The sequence below is a fragment of the Strigops habroptila genome, chromosome 4 (assembly GCF_004027225.2).
Source record: "Strigops habroptila isolate Jane chromosome 4, bStrHab1.2.pri, whole genome shotgun sequence".
NCBI classification, from domain to species: Eukaryota; Metazoa; Chordata; class Aves; order Psittaciformes; family Psittacidae; genus Strigops; species Strigops habroptila.
Window position 1 is genome coordinate 798,442 of NC_046358.1, and position 21,111 is coordinate 819,552.

Below are 21,111 nucleotides of genomic sequence, written 5' to 3' on the forward strand. Positions count from 1 at the left end.
TCCCACAGAGCACCGAAAACTACTTGTGGGTGTCAGAAGGAGCCAGCCTTGTTAAGATGTATGCTTTCCTTTTGCTGGTTATACTGGAAAACACGTTGAGCACTTGAAAGATGAAGAAAATGAAGCACAGTGTTGGTGCAAATGACGCATCACTCAGATTTAGGAAAGTTTTTCATAAGCCTTTATTTTACGTCAACTTGTCTAGAGAATGTTTTCTCTTTTTCAACAGATCAAGGCAAGGAAGTTTTTGTTTTCCTGTTTGTTTCTGGTAAAAGAAAAAGTAAAATTAAAGATTCACCAGATAAACTATATTTAAAGTTACACGTCTGTGGGGAATGCCTTGAGTGGTAACAAGCTGTGAAGACAACACACAAAGCACCCGAGTCACTGAGGGGATGAGGATACTTTTCTCAAAGGGGCAATCTCACACAGAACATCTTTGGCAGTACCAGAATTTCTGCTGATAAACCAGACTGAAAGTGTTACTGGAAACAGGTTTGGGCTGGATTCTGCAGCCTCCTCCATGGTCAGGAAGAGACTGTGTCAACTCAGAGGTTGTTTTATAGCATCTGAACTATTGATGAGATCTGTGAACCTGGCTTCACATAAAGTAGTTCCTGATTAAGTAGAAAAAGACTTTACTAACAACACACTCTTCACTTGATATCTAGATTTTCAATAGCTGCAGGCTTTTTATTTTTTCTCTTTTTTTCCCTCTGTCATTAAATATCTGGGGAGATTCACCTCATCATTTCTCTCCTGCATGACCTTGACAAGAAAACAAACTCTAATCACCTTGTAGGAAATGACAACATAGGTTTACTCAATAACATTTGCAGTACAGCTGTGAATATGGCACCAGACACAGGAAGGTCAAAGGAGGTACTCCATCAAAACACATCCTCTCTAATATCAGATTTGCTGGTTCTGTGGAAACAGGGGTATTTGCACAGCTGAAATACTTAGAAATACTCTCAGCTCCAGGAGAGGTGGGAGGAAAAAACTGATATTTACAGTTCCAAGGAGATTTCGGCTTCCTCTTTCCCTAGAGTACAGTTTTGTTTTCTGCAAGATTTCAACTGTTGTAACCAGAACTTTGTGCACTAGATCGTTTGATCCAAACATCAGGCATGTCTGGCTGGCTGTTTGGTAGCACAACTGGACTCTCACTCCCTAAGCCAAATCGATTCTTCCACGAAGAGCTGTTCTGCTGCGATGCTGCTGGAGAGATATCAAAGACAGTCTCCCTCAGGTCCAGCCGCAGGGTATCTCTCTTCCCATTCAAGTAACCCCTCTCTGCTTGACTGTACGAATCAGACAGCTCTAAGACATCAGGACAAGAACTGGCTGATTCAGCAAGCTTTAGGCCTTGCTCAAAATCACTGATTGATGTCTCACTGGAGATGTTGAGCATGTCGAAAGAGCTGCCAAGAGAACAAAGGCATCTGTGATTTTTGTAGATGTCAGCAGCAGGGAGATGGCTGTTGTCTGAGGTATAATCTGACTGCTGCTGGGCAGTGTCACTAGAGCACTGTGATTTATTGAGCTGCCCTTCTTCTTTCATGCCAGCTGGCTGGACATGGTCCAGCCCAGACCCATCCCAAGCTTTCAAGCCGTACTTTCGACATCGACAATCTCGGCAGAGTCTCTCCCTCTGAATTTCTGCTTCTGAGTTGCTGTGCTTGTAAGGAGAGGAAGTTTGCAGAGCAGGACACTGGCACAGGCCAACCTGCTGCTCTCCAAGGGTGTCCTGCAGATTCCGTCTGTCTCTCTCGAGGGAGGGGGGCATTCCTGTTCGAGGGCATCTGTTGTCTTCAACCTGTGTGTCTTCCGAGAGCACTGAGGGCCGGTTGGACAGCTTGCTTGTGGAAGTGCTGTTGTCAAAACTGTCGCTGAGTTTCCTGGCCAAGGGCTGGAGCTCATATTGCTCATTTGCAGTGTTGGATTCCTGCACCTTCCGCAACCGGTTTTGCTTCTCACTCCCCCCACAGGCAAAGCTTCCGTTCAGCCCAGAGTCATCAGAATAGTCTTTCATGGTATGGGCACAAGGCCAAAGGATCTGCCCACAGTTCTTCTCTGGACCGAAGAAGCAGCACAGTGACTGGAAGAAGAAGCTGGCAAAGCCACAACTGATACACTTGATCATCATGATGAATATACCCAGCTTCCTGTAGGCCAGGACTGTAGCAGGCAGCATAATGACCCCTGCAGAGAAGAGAGCAGAAGCTGCCATGGCCGTGGCGCAGCTCATCTGCTTCAGGGAAAAGGCCACACGGCTCAGGCGGTCCGAATGGGGGCACAGATGGTAGGAGATGCAGTAGTTGACTGTAAAGTCAACGGAGAGACCTACTGCAGCTGAAATGAAGAGAGACTCGACTGCGTTGAGCTGCCACTCCAAGAGAACCAAAAGGCCCATGGTTACCAGGACAGTGCCCGCGATGGCAGTAACAGAGAAAACACTGAGGAGAACATTCCAGGTAGTGAGCAGCAGCACCACGAAGGAAATGGCTATGGAGAGCCCCATGACCACCATCGTTTCTGTGCTGAGACTGTGCTGGAGGTTGTATAGCTCTAGTTTACTGGTAAACCACCCATTCTGGAGCCCCACGGGGGCATTTTTCATTTCCTCTGTTACCCAGAGGTTGATCTCCTCATAGAATTGTTTGGCTTTGGTGTAGTTGAAGCTATAGTGATAAATAGTTTGAAACTGCAGCACTAAGGCAGCAAGATTTCCCTCCCCATCGAACCTGAGGCCCAGATCATACGTTTCTGCCCCTTCCCTGCCCTGTTCCAGGAGCATCATTTTGATGCAGTGTAGGAAGACTTCGCTTCTGTAAGGGAAAGAGAACTGGTTACAGCACAGGTTGAAGCTGTGGTCTCGCTGAGAGCATTGGCGACTGTTCATCCACCTGAGGAACTCCTCCATGAAGCACACAGTAGATTTCTGCTCTGCATCAGGGTAATAGAAAGTTTTATTCTTCACTTTTTGGCAGAATTCAAGGAGCCACTTCTGGGCATCAGGGTTTTGGATGGTGAAGGTGACATCTGTCACCAGGGTGCCGTTGCTTTTCGGGTTGAAGTGGTCCCCATTATCCATGGGCAGAACACCCCAGACTATGGTGACAGGCATACGCTGCCCCTCTCCATGCTCCAGCCTCTCAAACATGAACTGGTGGCAGTACTCGGAGTCGTACCTCTCAAAGGGGTGGCTCAGTCTAAACACCTGGAGGGACGACGTCTCCAGAGTCGGGAGCTTGAGTTTGGGGTTGGAACAGGAGATGTAGGCACCTCCTATCGCCAGGGCAGCAAACCAGCAGATCCAGATGTACCGAAACTTGATGACCCCACAAGGCAGAAGCTTCTCAAAGAGCAGCTTGGAGGTTTCAGACAGCGTGTTCTGGAGACCCCTGAGAACGTAATGGAGGGAGAGAGTGACTCTCTTATGGCCGCTGTTGTTCCAGTAGTCTTCTGGCTTGTAAATGCAGGTGGTTGCTATGTAGCGCTCGTAGAGCACAGCCGAGGAAGGGAGCCAGGTCACCATGAACACCAGGTTCACCAGCACGGTGGTGCCCATATAGATGGCGAAGCAGCGGATGGCGGTTATGTTGCTAATGTAGCTGGCATAGAAGGCAGCACCCGTTGTGAAGCAAGATGCCAGCATGAGATATGCAAAATGGTGCATGGTTTGACTCACCCACTGAGAAAGCCCAGCAGAAGGGTTCTGGTTCTTGCTGAGGTTCCAGAGGTCGAAGAAGACGAAGGTGTGGTTGGCACAAATGCTGCTGAGAATGATGACTGCCGTCAGGTTTACAAAAGGGAAATAGGTGAATCTGAAGGCCACCTTGTACAAGAAGTAGGAGATCATTAAGGAGCTGACAACAGCGAGCAGGACCATCAAGGTAATAAAGACTGAGCGTAAATAAAAATAAATGCTTAGAAAAATAGCTACTATTGCCAGGACTGGGTACTTGGTATCCAGTAAAAGATAGTGCTGGAATAGTTTCTGTTTAAGGCCCAGGTCCATTCCAGTGATCGATGTATAGTTATCAAACAGATCCCAGGATTCAAGATTGTCTAAGTAGATCCCCATCATAGATGCACCTTTCCTTGTAGGCAGAAACAGCAGGCTGTATTTGAGAGATGGCACTTGGTACTCTATTGTCTGGGGACTGAGAAAGTCCCTGTCGACCAAGAAGTGAAGAAGCTGGTAAATGGCATTGAAACGGGTGCATTTTTCTGGTACTTGGGCACACTGAGAGTGTTTCTGTCTCACAGGCTCGGGGCCTATGCAGGATGGAGTGAGGATGCCTTTGTGGTAGTCTGGAGCACAGGCACGAAGGAGAGCCAGGGTATGGGAGATGTCTCCTTGGGTTATCTCCAGACACGAAGATCTGTTGTACAGGACAGCAATGTAGTTCCCCAGGGACCAGCTCGGGCAGCATTCGTTGGCTTCGGTACGTTGGCAGAGGTCTCTAAAGTGAACATGGGAGCGTATCTGAAAAACAGACAGGGGAGGGTCACGTCAGGCCCCCTCTGCACACAGAGCCACAGTGCTCCTTGGTCCTCACAGTAACCTTCCCCTCCAGGCAAAGCAGTCATGCCTCTGGAGAGTGGCTTTGGGCAAGGCCCTGTAAGGACAGGCCAAGGGGAATGGCTTTAACCTGACAGAGGGGAGATTGAAATGAGCTCTGAGGCAGAAGCTCTTCCCTGTGAGGGTGCTGAGGCGCTGGCACAGGGTGCCCAGAGAAGCTGTGGCTGCCCCATCCCTGGCAGTGTTCAAGGCCAGGTTGGACACAGGGGCTTGGAGCAACCTGCTCTAGTGGAAGGTGTCCCTGCACGTGGCAGGGGGTTGGAGCTGGATGAGCTTTAAGGTTGCTTCCAACCCAAACCAGCCTGGGATTCTGTGATTTATATTTTATAACCTCTGATGTGAAACTTTGGATCCTACGGCAAACACAACTAATCCACTTAAAGTTCCTACTCACAAAACTTGCTGTCACAGCCTCCAAAATTATAGCTCCATTTTAATAATTAGGTTCTGCTACCCAAAATTCTCAGCAGCTCCTGGCAGACACCTTTGGGTCTGGACCTTGTTCGGTGTCTGGTTATTCCTGTTTAATGGCAGCTGCTACTTTGCAGCTGGACTTTAGTGGCAGGTGGAATCATAGACTCACAGAATCACAGCATGGTTTGGGTTGGAAGGTGTATTGCTAAGTAGGTGCAATGCTTTGGCGTCTTCTAGGCTGAAACCTGTTCTGCAGCTTCTGTTATTTTTGTCTGGCTCCCTTTCAGCTAGAGATTAAAGATCACAGCAGTTGGAAAAGAGACAGCATGTATCTGTGTTCCTCCTGACATTACTAACCTTGTCTTGTTCAATTTGGCACATGGACTGAATAGCTTGCAAGTTCCATAAGCTCCCAGCAGTTGTGGACATAAATACCAGCTGGGAATAGCTCTTTTCTGAAAGAAATAAAATAAAAATATATATAAAAAGGATTAGATAATGAGGATGAATCAGCCAAGCTGCTTGGGTGGACTCTTCACAGGGAAAAATACATCTAGATCACTGAAGGGAAGCAGGTCACAAAGACTTGTAGTGAGTGGTAGCATCTGCCTCGGGTGACCTGACCTCTGCTCCTCATCCATCTGTCAGCAGCGGGAGAGCAGCACTGAGATGTTTTCAGACACACTCTCCATGCTGTCAGCATGCTTCTAGTGATGGCTGGCACCTGGTTCTGCACCCCTGCTCCATGTGGGGAGCTTGGGTTCAGCCAACATCTCCGAATGTCCTGTGGGTTTGGGGTTTGGTTTCGGAGGGGGAGTAGAGGCAGGGGAGCGAGTCAATGTATCTGCATGTTGTTCCTCTTTCTTCTACTTACTAGCGCCCATTTTGGGACAAATTTGGGGTGTCTTGGAGTTTTCTGCTTTTCTGTCCAGGTTTTACTGACATTTATGTTTCTTGAAAAGAAAGAACAGGGAGGGAATGGGAACAGAGAGGGAGTGGTACAGAGAGGGTGGGGGGCATGTGCTATTTTTTCAGAGTATTCAGTTTTGATATGGGTATTGGTGGAAACATTAGTCCTTTTACTGGTGCTTTTAAGGTATATTTCTATGCAGGTATATAAGCTGTATTTCTATGTATGTATATAAGGTGTATTTCTCTGTGTGGATGTAAGGTTTATTTCTATGTATGTATGTTTTACCTGAAAGGTGGCACAGCTCTCCGAGGGTGGGCTGGGGCGTGCTGCCTTTTTAGAGAATATTCACAACGTTTCCCTGTGTCCTAAACCACTCTGATAGTTCTGTGATGAGTTCTGGGTGTGTGATGCTCAGTCAATAAGACTTCACTCACCTGGGGGACCACAGAAGAAACCATCTGCTCCATAGATTTGTTCCACCATTCTCCGTGTCCTCACTTCTTGTTCTCCCTGAACAGCCTTCTGTCCTCTGCTAATGCCAATGTCATCATAGCTAGCAAGAGATCAGATCATTGTTGTAGCTAGGGATCATCTGGCTCTGAGTTACGCTCCCTGACAAGGCTCTGGTGCCACACACAACGCTGCTGCAGCATTAGGGGTCAGCACAGCCCTCAAAGAGCATTGCTTGGCTGGGAGATTTTTAGTATCAGGGTGACTGTGCCCCTTTAAAGGGATCTTCATGAGCCTGAGTGGGAAACCACATCCCCTTGTGCAGACGTGCTGAGTCGCCTCTGCAGTCTCTTAAAGGTAATCAGTGAAGGTAGGAAGAGCTTAGAGCCTAATTCCTGCTTTCCAGAATAGGAAGCCCAAATCCACTGCAGGCAAAGAGACTTGAAGCTCTGCAGTGCCTTGCCTGCTTCGAAGTATAGCATGTATGTTGTAACTCACATAGGTATCTTGCAACACTGAATCAGTAACTTTACAGCCAGCATTTGTCTCAATCTCCCCAAACTGAACTCAAATACCTTTTCTTCTTGGCGTATGGAGAAAGGGACAAGGTCTTCTTGTAGCCTGTGTGGCTCTCAACATTCCTCCACACAACCAGCTTTCTGCCAATGTCAGTATCCCGCGGCTCGAAACCCTGCAGCCAAGCAAAGGGGCTTTGTCATCAGCATTTTAGTGCAGCACAGCTTTCCTTAATCCTCCTCCTTGACATAGAAACTGGATGAGATTATTACTGCATCTTGGAGAGAGACACAAATTGAATTTCCTCTGGAAATACTGCATTCCCAGAGCTGACAGGACAAAAAATCCCCTTTCCTTTCTAGGGAAGGATGGTTACAGTTCTCTCTCCCTGAGAACATGAAGACTCTTGCTCTCCTCTTCAAGTAAAATAGTCACTCACAGAAATGGGAGTAATTTTCCTCTTCCTGGACAAAGTCTAGTCTATTCTTACTTTTCCCAGGATTTTTCATTAATGAGAGACAGGGATGACTTAGAAAATGCAGGATCCTGCATGAAAACAGGCTCCTGTGCAGCAGTGCTCAGAATGGGGCAGTCCCTCCATTTCAAGAGCCTCACACAGAGGCTGTAGGAGCCAAAGCCAGATCTTCCATCCCATCTCCACCAACCCAGCTTGTCCTATTGGACAACCCCAGCTTTCCAGCAGTGGAAGGGGAGCAAAATGAGCATCCTGGTTTGTGTGGCAAGGAAATTAAAGGCTCATTTTACATGGCAGAAAGGATATATCAGTCTGGCTATGGATTTTCCTTATGCTCATATCGATATATGATTTGTAGGCGCTTACCAGTAAGGGTTCTGAAAAGTCAGGCAGGTTTCCAACCAGCAGAGCAGTGACGGTGCAGACCACAGCCACCACCGAGCACAGCACCAGCACAGCCACCGGCCACTCTGCCATCACTTGGGAGTAACTGGAACAAGCGGGAGAAGGGAAGACACGGCTGTTACTGTGCTTCTGCTGTTAGCACACACCTGCTGCTGAACCAATGTAGTGTTAGTAAAAGGAACTAAAAGAATTTGGGCTTTCTGGATTTGACCATTGCGAAGCTCAGAGGCTCTTGTGCAGTGATTCATGAACATGTTACACCTCAAACTGCATATTTGCAGGCAATTGTAATTAACTTGGGGAATTACATTTTGCCTCCCTCCATTTTCCTGCCTGTTCAGTCAGAAATAAGAAAACCCAGAGTCTTGCATCCTAGGGCAAAATGAAGCTTTACATATTTAACTTAAAAGATTGCATTTAAAAAGAGCTTCTTCCTTTTTTCCCCCTTGTGCAGTGGAAGCTGTAGCTGCCACACAGTTTGGCCAGCACATTCTCAACCTATGGACCATGAGGAGTCTTTGGGCTAATCTGAAGGGTCACCTAAAGAAAACTAACTCAAGTCCATAGTCATTGGGCTAAATTCCCTCACTACATAGGGAATTGTATGGACATCTGCACGGCAAAAAAGGATGGAAGCTGCTGAGGTGATGTGTAACTGATGGGAGGATTGCCAGCAGCAAACACAGTGTGGGCAAGTGGCTTCTGCATCCTCAGGGTGAGTGATCCTGAATCCTGATCTCAGCCTCAGAACCAATCCCTGAACCTACAGGAGCTTCTACACATGCAGCAGAGAAGGTACCCTTCAGGGTGTGGAGAGCACACGCAAGCCCATGGCCTGGCTCTGCCTGGAGCACCTCTCAGTGTGGCACACGCACTTTTAATGCCATTTCCATGCAAACAAAACCCTTCCAGAGAAGCACCTCACTCTGTCCAAAAGTATTTTGCCAGTTATTTTATTTCTTAAGAGCTGGTCTAACATTTTCCATCCAAGTCCTGTTTTTCTTCTGGGACAAACTGTCTGTCCTATAGGATGATCTACCAAAGTTCCTATCCCACAACTTTTTACCAGTGCAGGTTTTACTGCAGGAACATTTTTGTCTTCCTTAAAAATATCTTATGAGATACAAGATGCCAAAATGGTTCCTGCTCTGCTTTGGCAGGTTGTAGGTAGTTCATCTGTATTCTCATCTACTGAAATAGAAAAAAGTCTTTGTTTAAAAGTAGTTGGCAAATATTTGAGCTTCATGGGGCAGTGAAGTATTGCTGAACTCTAGAGCATCTGCCTCAGGGTGTGATGTTCCTGCTTGCCTGTTCTTTGGCTCCTAACTTCAGTGAGTCAAATCGCGCAGCTCTTGCTCATCACTAGAAATCATCACAGCCCTTCAAAGAGCTTTCCACGTGCCTTTTGATCAGGTATTCTTTCAATGTAAGACTGCCTTATCAAGTGTGTTTTCATAGCTGAAGTCCTTGCTATGAAAATGAAGCAAAATTGCCCTTTATGTGTTAGAATAACTGATTTGTGGAGGCTGGTTTGGGTGATTCCATGTCCAGTTACAAGGAAAAGAAAGAAAAAGGAAATAAAGAAGGAGCTGCAGTATATGATGGTGGAAGATACCCAAAACACAGACTACAAAAATCAGCTTCTAAACAAAAGTTGAAAGCAGACAGATTATTTTAATTTGGGGAAATGCATTACAAATCCTCTTGTTATATGGAAAAAGGTGAACTTATTTTGTGGATGGGGATTTTATGTCCTGATTACTCATCTGGTGGGTCAGGCTGGATTAATTCTATATATGTATATACACACACATGTACACACACACACATGCATATGGATTGTCATATGTACATATGTAAAGCTATTGTGTGGAGTAGAGCTAGGCACTGCCCAAGAACAGCTACCACGACACTGCTGCTATCCATTACTGCAGATAAATCGATCCCACAAGCAAACTGGGATTTTCCAGGTGGATGGGAAGCCCTGAGTGGGAAGCACTGACCTTACCTCTGAAGTGGGGCCTGCTGGGATGTCACGAGCAATAACACTCTGCATCTCCTAAGAGCAGCGAAGGGGAGCAATGGTAATAGGGGGGAAGGGCAGGAAGCTTTTGAGAGCAAACATACCTTTTTGGCATCCTGAAGGCTTTGTCATGTCTGCAGACAGAAAGAAAAGAGATGTGTTCATTTATTGCTTTCCTGCAAGGAAACCCTGCCAGGGGCTGCACAGCACCAAGCCGAGCCATTGCCTCCATGACTGACTGGCACTGGCACTACATGGAGTAGTTTAATGAGTAACAGGGTCTTTTCCTCTCCCATTGGCATTTGAACTGAATGGGATGGGAAGACATGGAGCCACTCCTCAGTTTTGCCCCTCTAAGGAAACCCCATAGGAAGGAGCAGCCACAAGCAACGCGGTCCCATAGAAATCACACTGCAACTCTTATCCATGAAAACCTCTCTGGTTTAAGTGCTTTCCTTCTGAATTCTTCAATCATTTCTTGACAAAAGCAAACCTCTTTATTGAATTTCATGAGCTGGGCTAGCAATGCCTATAGATAGCTTTGATTTCCTGTTTCATTCAGCAAGGGTTTTCCAAAAAGGTGGATCTTATTGTTTCCTGGTCCCTTCCAAAGGCAGCGTGTGTCCAGCCTGGAGGAGCAGAAGGCCAAAGCATTTCACCAGGGCCTCCTTCACAGAGGAGCGTCTGTCATTCCTACTTGTAGTGCTCTGAGGAACAAACAGCCTTCCCCAGGGATCCAAGGTTACGTTTGCTAATGGATCCCTGAGCACAGGCTTCCTACTGAACGGAAAGGCAGCACCTCGGTAGGTCACCACATCTGAAGGACCTTTCATTCTGCTCTCTCTGGTTACGCTAAAATGCCCCCTTGAAATCAGCCCCAGCCTTGGGTTACAATGCAGCTTCCAGTGACCTGCTCCCAGCTCTGGCTTCCCCCCCTCCACAGCCATGCCAGGCTTAGCTCAGCGAGTGCTCCTCCTCCTCTCTTCACCCTTCTCCTGTGCTTTTGGCTCAAACTGGGAGAAGGTCCTGCTGCACCCCAGTAGCTGCATGGGACAGATGCCCTGCTCCATCCCAGCAGCCAGCTCGTGAATTGTGGCAGCTCATCCTTCCTGGCAGGTTGTTGGAAGAAAGGAAAAGCAATGGAGGAGAGTTCCCCATGGCAGAGTCACTCTCAGGGACACATGTAATACATTACGTTGTGTCCCCCTCATCGCACTAATGCTCTGTAGGTTTGGGAGACAGGAGCAAAGACAAATCCTCACCAGCTCATGACAGAGAGGTCTCTTTCTGACAGCACAGTGCCCAGCCTGTGCTAATTCCCTCACAATAGCTCCTCAAGCAGATTTGCTTGGATTAAACCCCCCATTCTGGTGTTATTATATTATCACATTTCTGTCTGCCAGTGCTGCACGTTCTGCCAGGGAATCACAATCCAGCTACTGCAATAACCTGTTACAGAGAATGTAGCTGACAGTCCTGTTGGTAGTGTAGGAGCTAAAACAGATCCAGGCTCCACTTCTCTTACTGCAATCACTCTATGCTGCAAATACAAGCAAATTAAATCCTCTGTTAATGGCTAGAAAATCATAGAATCATGGAATGATTTGGGTTGGAAGGGAGCTTAAAGCTCATCCAGTTCCAACCCCCTGCCACGGGCAGGGACACCTTCCACTAGAGCAGGTTGCTCCAAGCCCCTGTGTCCAACCTGGCCTTGAACACTGCCAGGGATGGGGCAGCCACAGCTTCTCTGGGCACCCTGTGCCAGCACCTCAGCACCCTCACAGGGAAGAGCTTCTGCCTCAGAGCTCATCTCAATCTCCCCTCTGGCAGGTTAAAGCCATTCCCCTTGGCCTGTCCCTACAGGCCCTTGTCCAAAGCCCCTCTCCAGGTTTCCTGGAGCCCCTTTAGGCACTGAAGCTGCTCTAAGGTGTCCCCTTCAGGAGCCTTCTCTTCTCCAGGCTGCCCCAGCCCAGCTCTCTCAGCCTGGCTCCAGAGCAGAGCTGCTCCAGCCCTCGCAGCAGCTCCATGGCCTCCTCTGGACTTGCTCAAGCAGGTCCACATCTCCCAAAATGAGACCAGAAAGGGCTTTTGTGCCTAACCCTGCCCTGCTGTACACAGGCAAGGAAGGATTCCGGCACCATCTTATATCAGACTTTGGTGACTTCTGTTGTAGTAGCAAAGGGATCACAGTCTTTAGTGCCAACAGTGGACTCCAAAAGGCACCCCCAGAGAGGAGGGGTGGTGCTGGCTGGATGGAGCAGAGCTGCTCGCTCAGGCTGCTGGGGAAACCCATCCTGTGTGTGCTGCCCCAGAAACATCCACCTGCCAAGCAAGGCTCTGGGGTGCTCCACACACAGATGGGGTTTGCCTGATGCTCTCCTGGACAATACAGAATTTACACCCTTGTGCTGCCCAACCTGGAAACCCAAATCATCTTCCCCACTTCTTTATTCCCCACTGTTTGGCTGAAGCCAGTGCTCACTCTCTGCTGCCTCTCCCTTCCAGCACAGGCAGCAGCTTTGGTGGGGAGAGAGAGAGAAATGATCTCCGCTCTTATCACTGAGAAACTCTGCCAAGATACAGGATTAGCAGCTGGATGTCTCACAGTGCAAAAGGAGAAAATAGATACAAGAAGATGGGCATCATGCCAGCTGCATGATCTAGGAGCAACAGAGGGACCTTGGTTTTGGGCATCATGCCAGCTGCATGATCTAGGAGCAACACAGGGACCTTGGTTTTGGGCATCATCCCAGCTGCATGATCTAGGAGCAACAGAGGGACCTTGGCTTTATCCAGTGAGTCCCCTTGAGAAGCCAGTCCAGCCTCTCCCTGGTGTGGGGCAGCAGCTGCCCCAAGCTGAGGAGCAACCCCATGTTTCATTCATCCCCACTCAGACCCTTCCCAACCTCCCACTTCCCACCACAACTTCAGGAGATGCTTTTTGAAGGCCCTGAGCTGCTCTCCACGTGCCTCTTACCTGACGGTTACAATGTGATGCTGCACCGGCCGCCGCTCCCCTGGGGACCACTGTTTCCAGGGAGTTTCTGAGGCCTCGTGGTGGGAAGCTGGCCCAGGATCACCACTGGAAAGGTGGGAACACAGCACGGGCCTCTCGCCGTGCCCAGGCAGCGGGGGCAGGCCATAGCTGCCTCCGGGCTCCTGCTGGCTGCAGGGGTAATACAAATGATGCTGTTGCGAGTCCAGGGAGCTGGATGGCACTTGGCCGTTGGACTGGGTGGAGACTGGTCCCAACGTGTGGCTGGAGGAGGGCAGATGATCTGCTCCCAGCCTGGGGGATGCAGGAACAGGGCAGTGATGGACCGGGCAGATTCTTTCCCAGGAAGTGCCGCTGTAGCTGGGCTCGGTGTTCCCGATTTCTGGCATGGCGAGGCAGGTCTGGCAAGGTCCTGTGTTTGGCTTTTCTCTGTGAGAGAAAATAAGGGCATAGTGAAACAGCAGAGCAGGAGGGAGGCTGTGCAGGGGAACTGTGACCTACACACGGGAGACTCTTACAGGCCTCCCACCTATCACAGGATGGGAAAGCTCACCCACTGATTGCTGTAGCTAGAGCCAGCCTGAGGGCTGAGCTGGGTTTATAAAGCCATCCATGACTCACTCAGGGATTGCAACACACATCTTTGTGCATGTTGCTCCAAAAGTTTGGAAAATTGGGTAATAACTCCTCAAATAACTCTCCAAGATACTTCACTGTGGAGGGGCACTGGTTGATGGTAATGGCAGGGTCCTAAGGCAGGACCAGAGTGGTTACAGAGATCCAGGGAGATGGAAACCAAAGGGAACCGCACATGACCACATCCCCTGGAGTGTGACCTGGAGATCCCTTAATCCATGCTCAAGCCTGACGTGTAATTCCTCCCACTCTTCCCAATGACTGGCATGCCTGTGCATCTTACTTGGGGTTTGTAGTTCTGTACTAGTAGTCCTGGCTCATGGAGGTTTCACCAGAGAGCTGGGCTTGTGGCAGTGTTATGCTTTGGCAAAGTCTAGACCTTTCCTCATCCCCTTTTTGATGCCTCTGAGTTCCTATTTTTCCTCTACCCTGGTCCTGTTGGTTTTTCCCTTATTTTTGTACACTTCAGGCAGGTGCTGGTTCCTACAATGCATGATAATTCCCAGTGTCACTGCTGCACCGACAGCTTGTGCTGATGGTATTCCCACACCTGCACAGTATTTGTGTTCTTTCTTGTTTCAAAGCAAAGCCAGAATTCCTTTTCATTTCGACAACTGGATCCACACAGGAGGTGGGAGCAGAGGCTGTCAGGCTGGGTTAGTCTCGTGGCTGTCCTGCTGGGCCTGCCTCATCTGCTGGGGAATGGGTAATGCTGCACAGGACACAAAATGGGCTTTGAGGATGGTCAGGGAGATGCAGGAAGCACAAAGTGACAAATTCCTCCTCCAAAGGCCCCTTGGCTACCAAACCTGGTGGGGAAAGCAGATCCAGACTCCTGGATATCACACATAAGCTGCAGTCCTTATGCACTTATGCTAATATATTTGATTCTAATGCTTCCCATGAAGCCCACTCTTCTTGTTTACCATCTTTGCTGCATAATACCATCAAGTTCTGCTCTTCTCTCACATGCTGTCTCTTAATCCCCTGCAGTGACTTCCTATTTTAGGATAACTTTGGTGCTTCAAATCATTCACTTACGACTCTTCATTATCTCCCTTCCAGACTAAACAGTTACAGCTCTGCCAATCACCCTCTGGATAGGAGCTGCCTTATGCTCATCTCTCTCCTGCTCCATGACGATGTGACCTCGGTTATCCAGAATCTCCAGGGAAACCTGGAGCTCACAGATAATGATGGGTTTGGGTAATCACTGCTGGCAGTGCTGCAGGATGCGAGTCTTCACTTGCTGCTCTCCCAATTAGCCACAGTGCTGCTGGGCTTAATGTTTGATGTGCTGAGCTCTGCACCAGAGATGTGGGCTGGTTCTTTGCCTGCAACCACGTTGCTGTTACACTTCTGGGCCCACAGGACCCTCAACTATGCTAGAAAATTGGTTGGGGGAGTTTTTGGTGTCTGATCACTGTCAGGCAGGACAGGGGGTGGGCACAGCACCATGCTGGACTCTGCTTGATCCACTGACACTAACTGAGACTAACAGCAGGGGAAGAGAAACAGGTTCTTTTAACATTCCCGATTAAAACTGGCTTCTTTCCCAGTTTGGGCCATGTCAGATGTTTGACATCTTGGGGATTAAGTGGGCAGAAATGGTGTCTCAGCCACAGAAAAGCTCACAGAGGCAGCCAGACACCCCCTAGTTTATTCCTCAAGCTCAGCTGGGTGCAACCAAAGAGGTGCTGGGCAAAGAGAGAACAGGGAGGTGCAGGGCAAAGGGTAGGCTGGAGTTATCTGCTCCTGCTACCCACGGCAATGAGTTGTGTTTCTCAGGCTATCTTCTTTCCCATCTTTTCCCTTGAGATGTCTGCACAGCACAATAATGCAGTTCATGACACTGCCCGAGTCACTTGGAGTGCAGCCGTGACACAAGTACTGGGGCACGGGCAGCCCACCTCAGGGGGGGCACCAGCAAAAGGCCAGAAGCTTCTTCCCACCTGAAAACAGGCAAGATAAGGTCAAGATTCCCAAGGAGACACCTTTCTGCCATTCCATCTCTGCTGGGATGCAGAGCAGTGGGAGGCACTGAGGGCTGAATGCAGTGAGTGCACCCCCAGGCATGGGCTGTGCTGTGTCCCACCCCGCAGAGACCAGCATCCCACCGGGAAGCTCGGACACTGCTCCCCTCAGCAGGACATGGCTTTACGTGCCTCAGCATCCCACCCCAGCAGGAGGGGTTGTGGGCAGCGTGCTGTGCTCCTGCCTGCCCCAGCTCCCTCCCCTGGGATGGTTTCACTAAGCCAGCACATGGAGGGAGCTTGGCAGGGCAGGGAATGATGGAGGAAGTTGGCAGGGCAGGGAATGATGGAGGCAGCTTGGCAGGGCAGGGAATGATGGAGGCAGCTTGGCAGGGCAGGGAATGATGGAGGAAGTTGGCAGGGCAGGGAATGATGGAGGAAGTTGGCAGGGCAGGGAATGATGGAGGCAGCTTGGCAGGGCAGGGAATGATGGAGGGAGCTTGGCAGGGCAGGGAATGATGGAGGCAGCTTGGCAGGGCAGGGAATGACGGCGTTTGGTCATTTTTAATTCAGCCATTCCATCTTTTTGGCACGTCTCAGGTCCTGCTTCCCTCTGAGCCACACAGAATGTGTGTGTCTCAGAGAAACAGCCCAAAATACTCAGTGTTTTGAAGGGATGGTTCCTTTCTTACTCTGCCTAAGTCCACCCTCATCCCCAAACCATTTCTGTAAGCACTTCTCTTCCTGTAATAGAAAGATTCTCTCACCCTTTGCATACTAAGGAGAGGATCGGGAAAGCAGCACTTTGCATATGAAAGACGGGAAACACCTCCCGAGTGAATGGAGCCGTCTGATGCCTGAGTCGAACCACAACCACAACCCCTCCCGTTGACAGAGAATCTCAGGGGGGATAAAAACAAGAGGGAGAAAGGGCAAGAGTCTCTAACTACAACCCTTCCCCAGGAAGCTTTGCTCAATCTAATGCTGCAAAATCTAATTCATAATGGAAGAAGGCAGTTTTATTTTCTTTCCTTTTTATGTTCTTACTCCAGCAAGGGTTTGCTTGTATATCAGCTCGACAGGCTTCCCAAATCAAGAAGAAATATAAATTCACTCTGAATTAAAACCATGTGCACAGGGCTTGGAGCAACCTGCTCTAGTGGAAGGTGTCTGTGCCCGTGGCAGGGGGTTGGAACTGGGTGAGCCTTAAGGTCCCTTCCAACCCAAACCACTCTGGGATTCTCTGATTCTATAAAGCAGCTTCCACCTAGATTAAGGACTTGTTCTTTGAAAGCTCTAAATGACTTTTTAAGAATGGGGAGGGGATTTTAATGGGATTTAAATAGAGGTTTTCTCTTGGAACACACCACAGCAAAGCAGTAGTGGAGCTCTGGGGAAAAAGCTTTGCTTCTGCTTTTTTGCTTCTGCTCTCTAAGGAGATGAGTGCCCCTGTCTGGAGATGAGGGACGGGTTCGTGGTGTCTCACTCTCACCTCGGTATCTCTCCCCATGTCCAGTGATGGGGAAAGAAAGGCACCTTCTGAGCACTTCATCTCCTCCCCAGGCTGCGGCAAACTCTGGTGCACTGAAACATTTCTGTGTAGTTGCAGTTTGTTTGGCTTTTTTGGTCGTGTATCCTTGAGCAGACCTAAAATCTTTTTGTTAATGAGACTCTCGAGTACGTTAAATCAGCATGAAAAATTAATGAGACTGCAAAACTGCTTCCCACGTAGTCTGCCAAGAGGAGTTTAGTTTTACAACCCTTCCCATTGACTCCTCTGCACAGCTTTACCCTTACCCAGCTGCTGCTGCTGCTGCTGCAGGCACAGATATGTGTGATGGGATTACAGAATCCCAGAGGGGTTTGGGCTGGAAGGGACCTTAAAGCTCATCCAGTTCCACTCCCTCAGGGACACCTTCCACTAGAGCAGGTTGCTCCAAGCCCCTGTGTCCAACCTGGCCTTGAACACTGCCAGGGATGGGGCAGCCACAGCTTCTCTGGGAAAAGTCTGTGCCAGCGCCTCAGCACCCTCACAGGGAAGAGCTTCTGCCTCAGAGCTCATCTCAATCTCCCCTCTGGCAGGTTAAAGCCATTCCCCTTGGCCTGTCCCTACAGGCCCTTGTCCAAAGCCCCTCTCCAGGTTTCCTGGAGCCCCTTTAGGCACTGGAGCTGCTCTAAGGTCTCCCCTTCAGGAGCCTTCTCTTCTCCAGGCTGCCCCAGCCCAGCTCTCTCAGCCTGGCTCCAGAGCAGAGCTGCTCCAGCCCTCGCAGCAGCTCCGGGGCCTCCTCTGGCCTCACTCCAGCAGCTCCACGTCCCTCTTGTGCTGTTGCCCCAGAGCTGGATCAGGACTGCAGGGGGGGTCTCCCCAGAGCACAGCAGAGGGACAGGATCCCCTCCCTGACCTGCTGCTCACGCTCTGGGGGTGCAGCCCAGCACACTGGGGGGCTTAAGCACGCACTGAAGCCGGGTCCTGGGGAGCTTCTTGTCAATCAACACCAAGACACAAGGGATCCAAGATCCTTGCCCAGCCTTCAGCATCGAGAGAGCTCTGGGTGTATTTGCTGCCTGCACAGCAGTGGTCTACCAGTGTAAGATGCACTGGTATAGCCATGGTTGCTAAGCCTTGTTTTGAAGAAAAAAGAAATGTAATGAAAAGGGAAAGAAAATGCCACCTTTCATACCAGGCCTCGAGGAAGGGTGTTTTCAAACCTCTGTATTTTAGTGATGATGGATTGAGCTTTGGTGATGAAGAGCATTGGCTGGGGGTAGGGGATGGGACTGCAGAGCCCTTTGGCAGCCATGTGAAGAACCTTGAGTAAAGGAGCATTTGGATATAGGCATGCCCAGGAGCGAGAGCTTTATTGAGCTTTATTGCCAGAAATCACAGTTCTTGAGCACGGGTGAATTTGACATACCCCTGTTTCAGGTGGCTTAACTCATCTCTTTAACTCTTACAGGCTGCAGCATCCATGTCAAAAGACCTGTTTGAGCAGGGATTACTCCAGTGAGCAAAGCTAATGGTGCCTCAACACAGCCCCAACCCTGTGGAATGCCCAGGATCCAAACCAGCACTGGATTGTGCCACAGTCACTCGGCCAGCACTGAGATCCACCAGCCTCTGGCTGAGCTCTTCAGAGCTGTGTGAAGGGAAAGGACTGTCCCGTTGGCTCCCCAGGCAGGTGGGGATGTCTCAGCACCAATGTCCTGTACCAGACAGCGCTGAAACTCTGCCTTTCAGAAGGAATTTGTGTGCTGTTGGCCTCGGGAGGGCTCTGGTCAAACAGAATCCGAGGAGCTCAGAAGATGTGTTGCCTCCAGTGTAACGAATTCAATTTGCTTGCAAATTTGGGGATGGCTCCTTGCCCATGATTATAGGCTTGTTGACATTTCCAGACAATGACAATGGTTGTGGCTGCCAGCCCGGCTTGAGACACCAGGTAAGGGAGCATATGGCACAGGGGGGAGGCGATGGGGGCTGCGGGGCTTTACAGTGGAGATGTTTGGAGTCAGAACCGTGCTTGCTCTTAGCCTAGTGCAGCGGGGACTCGGGGCTTCACCACCAGCAGCAGCCCACCCCTTGCGGCACGGCGGGGCCTCACGGTGAAAGCCGGCCAGGGGGAACGGAGCCCAGCCCCGATAACGCACCTCTCCCAGCGCCGGGCCCGAGGGGAGGCGGCTCGGCAGCGGCTCGGGGCTTTGCCGCGCCCTCGGTGGGAGGACGGGGCACGCCTCGGTGGGGCCGAGCCCGGCTCCGCACCCTCCGCCCCGGCAGAACCGCGGTGGCGCCGGACACCTCCGCGCACACGGAGCCGGGAGTGGCGGCGGGGCGGGAGCTCCTGCCCGCCGGGGCACCGGCTCCGCAGCGCCGACTCGGCCCCGCCGCACGGGGCACAGCCCGGACCCCCGCCCGCCGGCCCGAGCACAGCCCGGACCTCGCCCGCCCGCCACTCCGGGTACGTCGGCGCTGTCTGCAAGGGAGGGAACCCCCGGCCCCGTTGCCCCGGCCCCGTTGCCCCCGGCCCCGGTGCCCCCGGCCGCGGTGTCCCGTTCCCGCCGCTCTCGTACCTGGGCGAGGCGGGGCGGCGGCCGCGGCGCGTCCCCCCGGGCCGCTGCTCCCGGCGCGGCGAGCCCGGCGCGGCCTCCATGGCCGCGGGGCGCTGTCCGCACCCGCGGTGCTGAACGCTCCCGAGCCGGCGGTGGCGGCGCTTGCGCGTCCGCGGAGGCGGAGGCGGGCCCGGCGCGGGTGGCCAATGGCCGCGGGGCGGGTGCGGGGGCGCTGCCGGCAGCCCCGGGGGGAACGGCGCGGGGGGCAGCACCGGGACCGGGCCAAGTCCCCATCCCCTGCCCCGGCCCGGCTGGCGGGGCTGGAGCTCTGCGGGACACCGCAGGGCATGGAATCATAGACTCATAGCATCAACCAGGTTGGAAAAGACCTTTAAGCTCTTCAAGTCCAACCATTGCCCAGCACTGCCAAGGCCACCACTAACCCATGGCACTGAGGCCTCGGCTACACGGGGTGTGAACACTTGCAGGGCCGGTGACTCCAGCCCTGCCCTGGGCAGCCTGTTCCAATGCCTGAGCACCCTCTGGGGAAGGAATTGTTCCTCAACTCCATCTAAACCTCCCCTGGTGCAGCTTGAGGCCGTTTCCTCTTATCCCATCCCTTGTTCCTTGGGAGCAGAGCCCAGCCCCCTCCTGGCTCCATCCTCCTGTCAGGCAGTTGCAGAGAGCAAGAAGGTCCCCCCTGAGCCTTCTCTTCTCCAGACTAAACCCCCCCAGGTCCCTCAGCCGTTCCTCATCACACTTGTGCTCCAGGCCCTGCACCAGCTCTGGTGCCCTTCTCTGGCCCCACTCCAGCACCTCAATGTTTCTCTTGTAGTGAGGGGCCCAGAACTGAACTGATACTGGAAGAGTCCTTCTCCAGCATCCTCGTAGGCCCCCTTCAGATATTGCAAGGCTGCTCTGAGGTCTCCACACAGCTTCTCTTCATGCTGCATAAAAGCTGAAGCAAAAAGGAAGAGTATTAGATCAGCGAGTATCCTATAACTCCCAGTAATCCTCTAGCTGCTTAGAATAAGCCCTTCCTGCCTTAAAGACTTAAATGCCTGAGACAGTTGAAAGAACAAAAAGGTTTTCCTAATGCCAGGGTGGGTGAGTCTCCGAGTGTGGGCTGGAGGCCATGAGGACCATGGCCCTGCACAGAAATGCTGCTTGCCTGGGAGGGCTGGGTACGCTGCGAGGAGCCTGGATGATGTGGCTCAGCAGGAAAGACAGAAACCTGGTATCTGCTGAAGAGATTGGCTGGCATTAACGTGCTGACAGGACCTGGGTGCTATTTCCTTTCTTTTCGATGCTAAATAATACTACTTGTGACAGTGATGATAATAATAAATCCCCGGGAGCGGAAGGGATGGTGGGATGGGTTGAACTGCAAACATCCCACTGCTCTGACAGACAGCCACATCTTACAGCCTTGAGCTTGGCTCAGCCTCATGAGCCTTGTCTGGGAAGCGGGGGTGATCACACTTCCTCACTCCCACAGCTTGGCAGTTTCCCCTGGGCCCTGCAAAGAATTCAACACATGGATTAATGGGGTTCTGATTGTCCTTAAGCAGGGACTAAGGCAGAGCTTGCACTCCCAGCTCAATGTGAAGCACTGCTTCACATCCCTCTTGGGGCTATTTCTACATGAGGCTGCAGCAGTAGGTTGGTACCTCAGG

The 21,111-nt window shown here is 51.0% G+C and overlaps 1 protein-coding gene across 1 annotated transcript; it reads right to left on the reverse strand.

The window, feature by feature from the left end:
- Positions 1 to 158: 158 nt before the first annotated feature.
- Positions 159 to 19,603, reverse strand: DISP2 (dispatched RND transporter family member 2). The gene is made up of 8 exons (XM_030483567.1): positions 19,457 to 19,603; positions 12,765 to 13,211; positions 9,892 to 9,921; positions 7,726 to 7,849; positions 6,944 to 7,059; positions 6,353 to 6,471; positions 5,363 to 5,460; positions 159 to 4,495 (listed from the first exon to the last, which is right to left on the reverse strand). The coding sequence occupies exons 1-8, from the start codon at positions 19,534 to 19,536 to the stop codon at positions 1,076 to 1,078; spliced, it is 4,434 nt and encodes a 1,477-aa protein (XP_030339427.1). The 5' UTR covers positions 19,537 to 19,603; the 3' UTR covers positions 159 to 1,075.
- Positions 19,604 to 21,111: the final 1,508 nt, after the last annotated feature.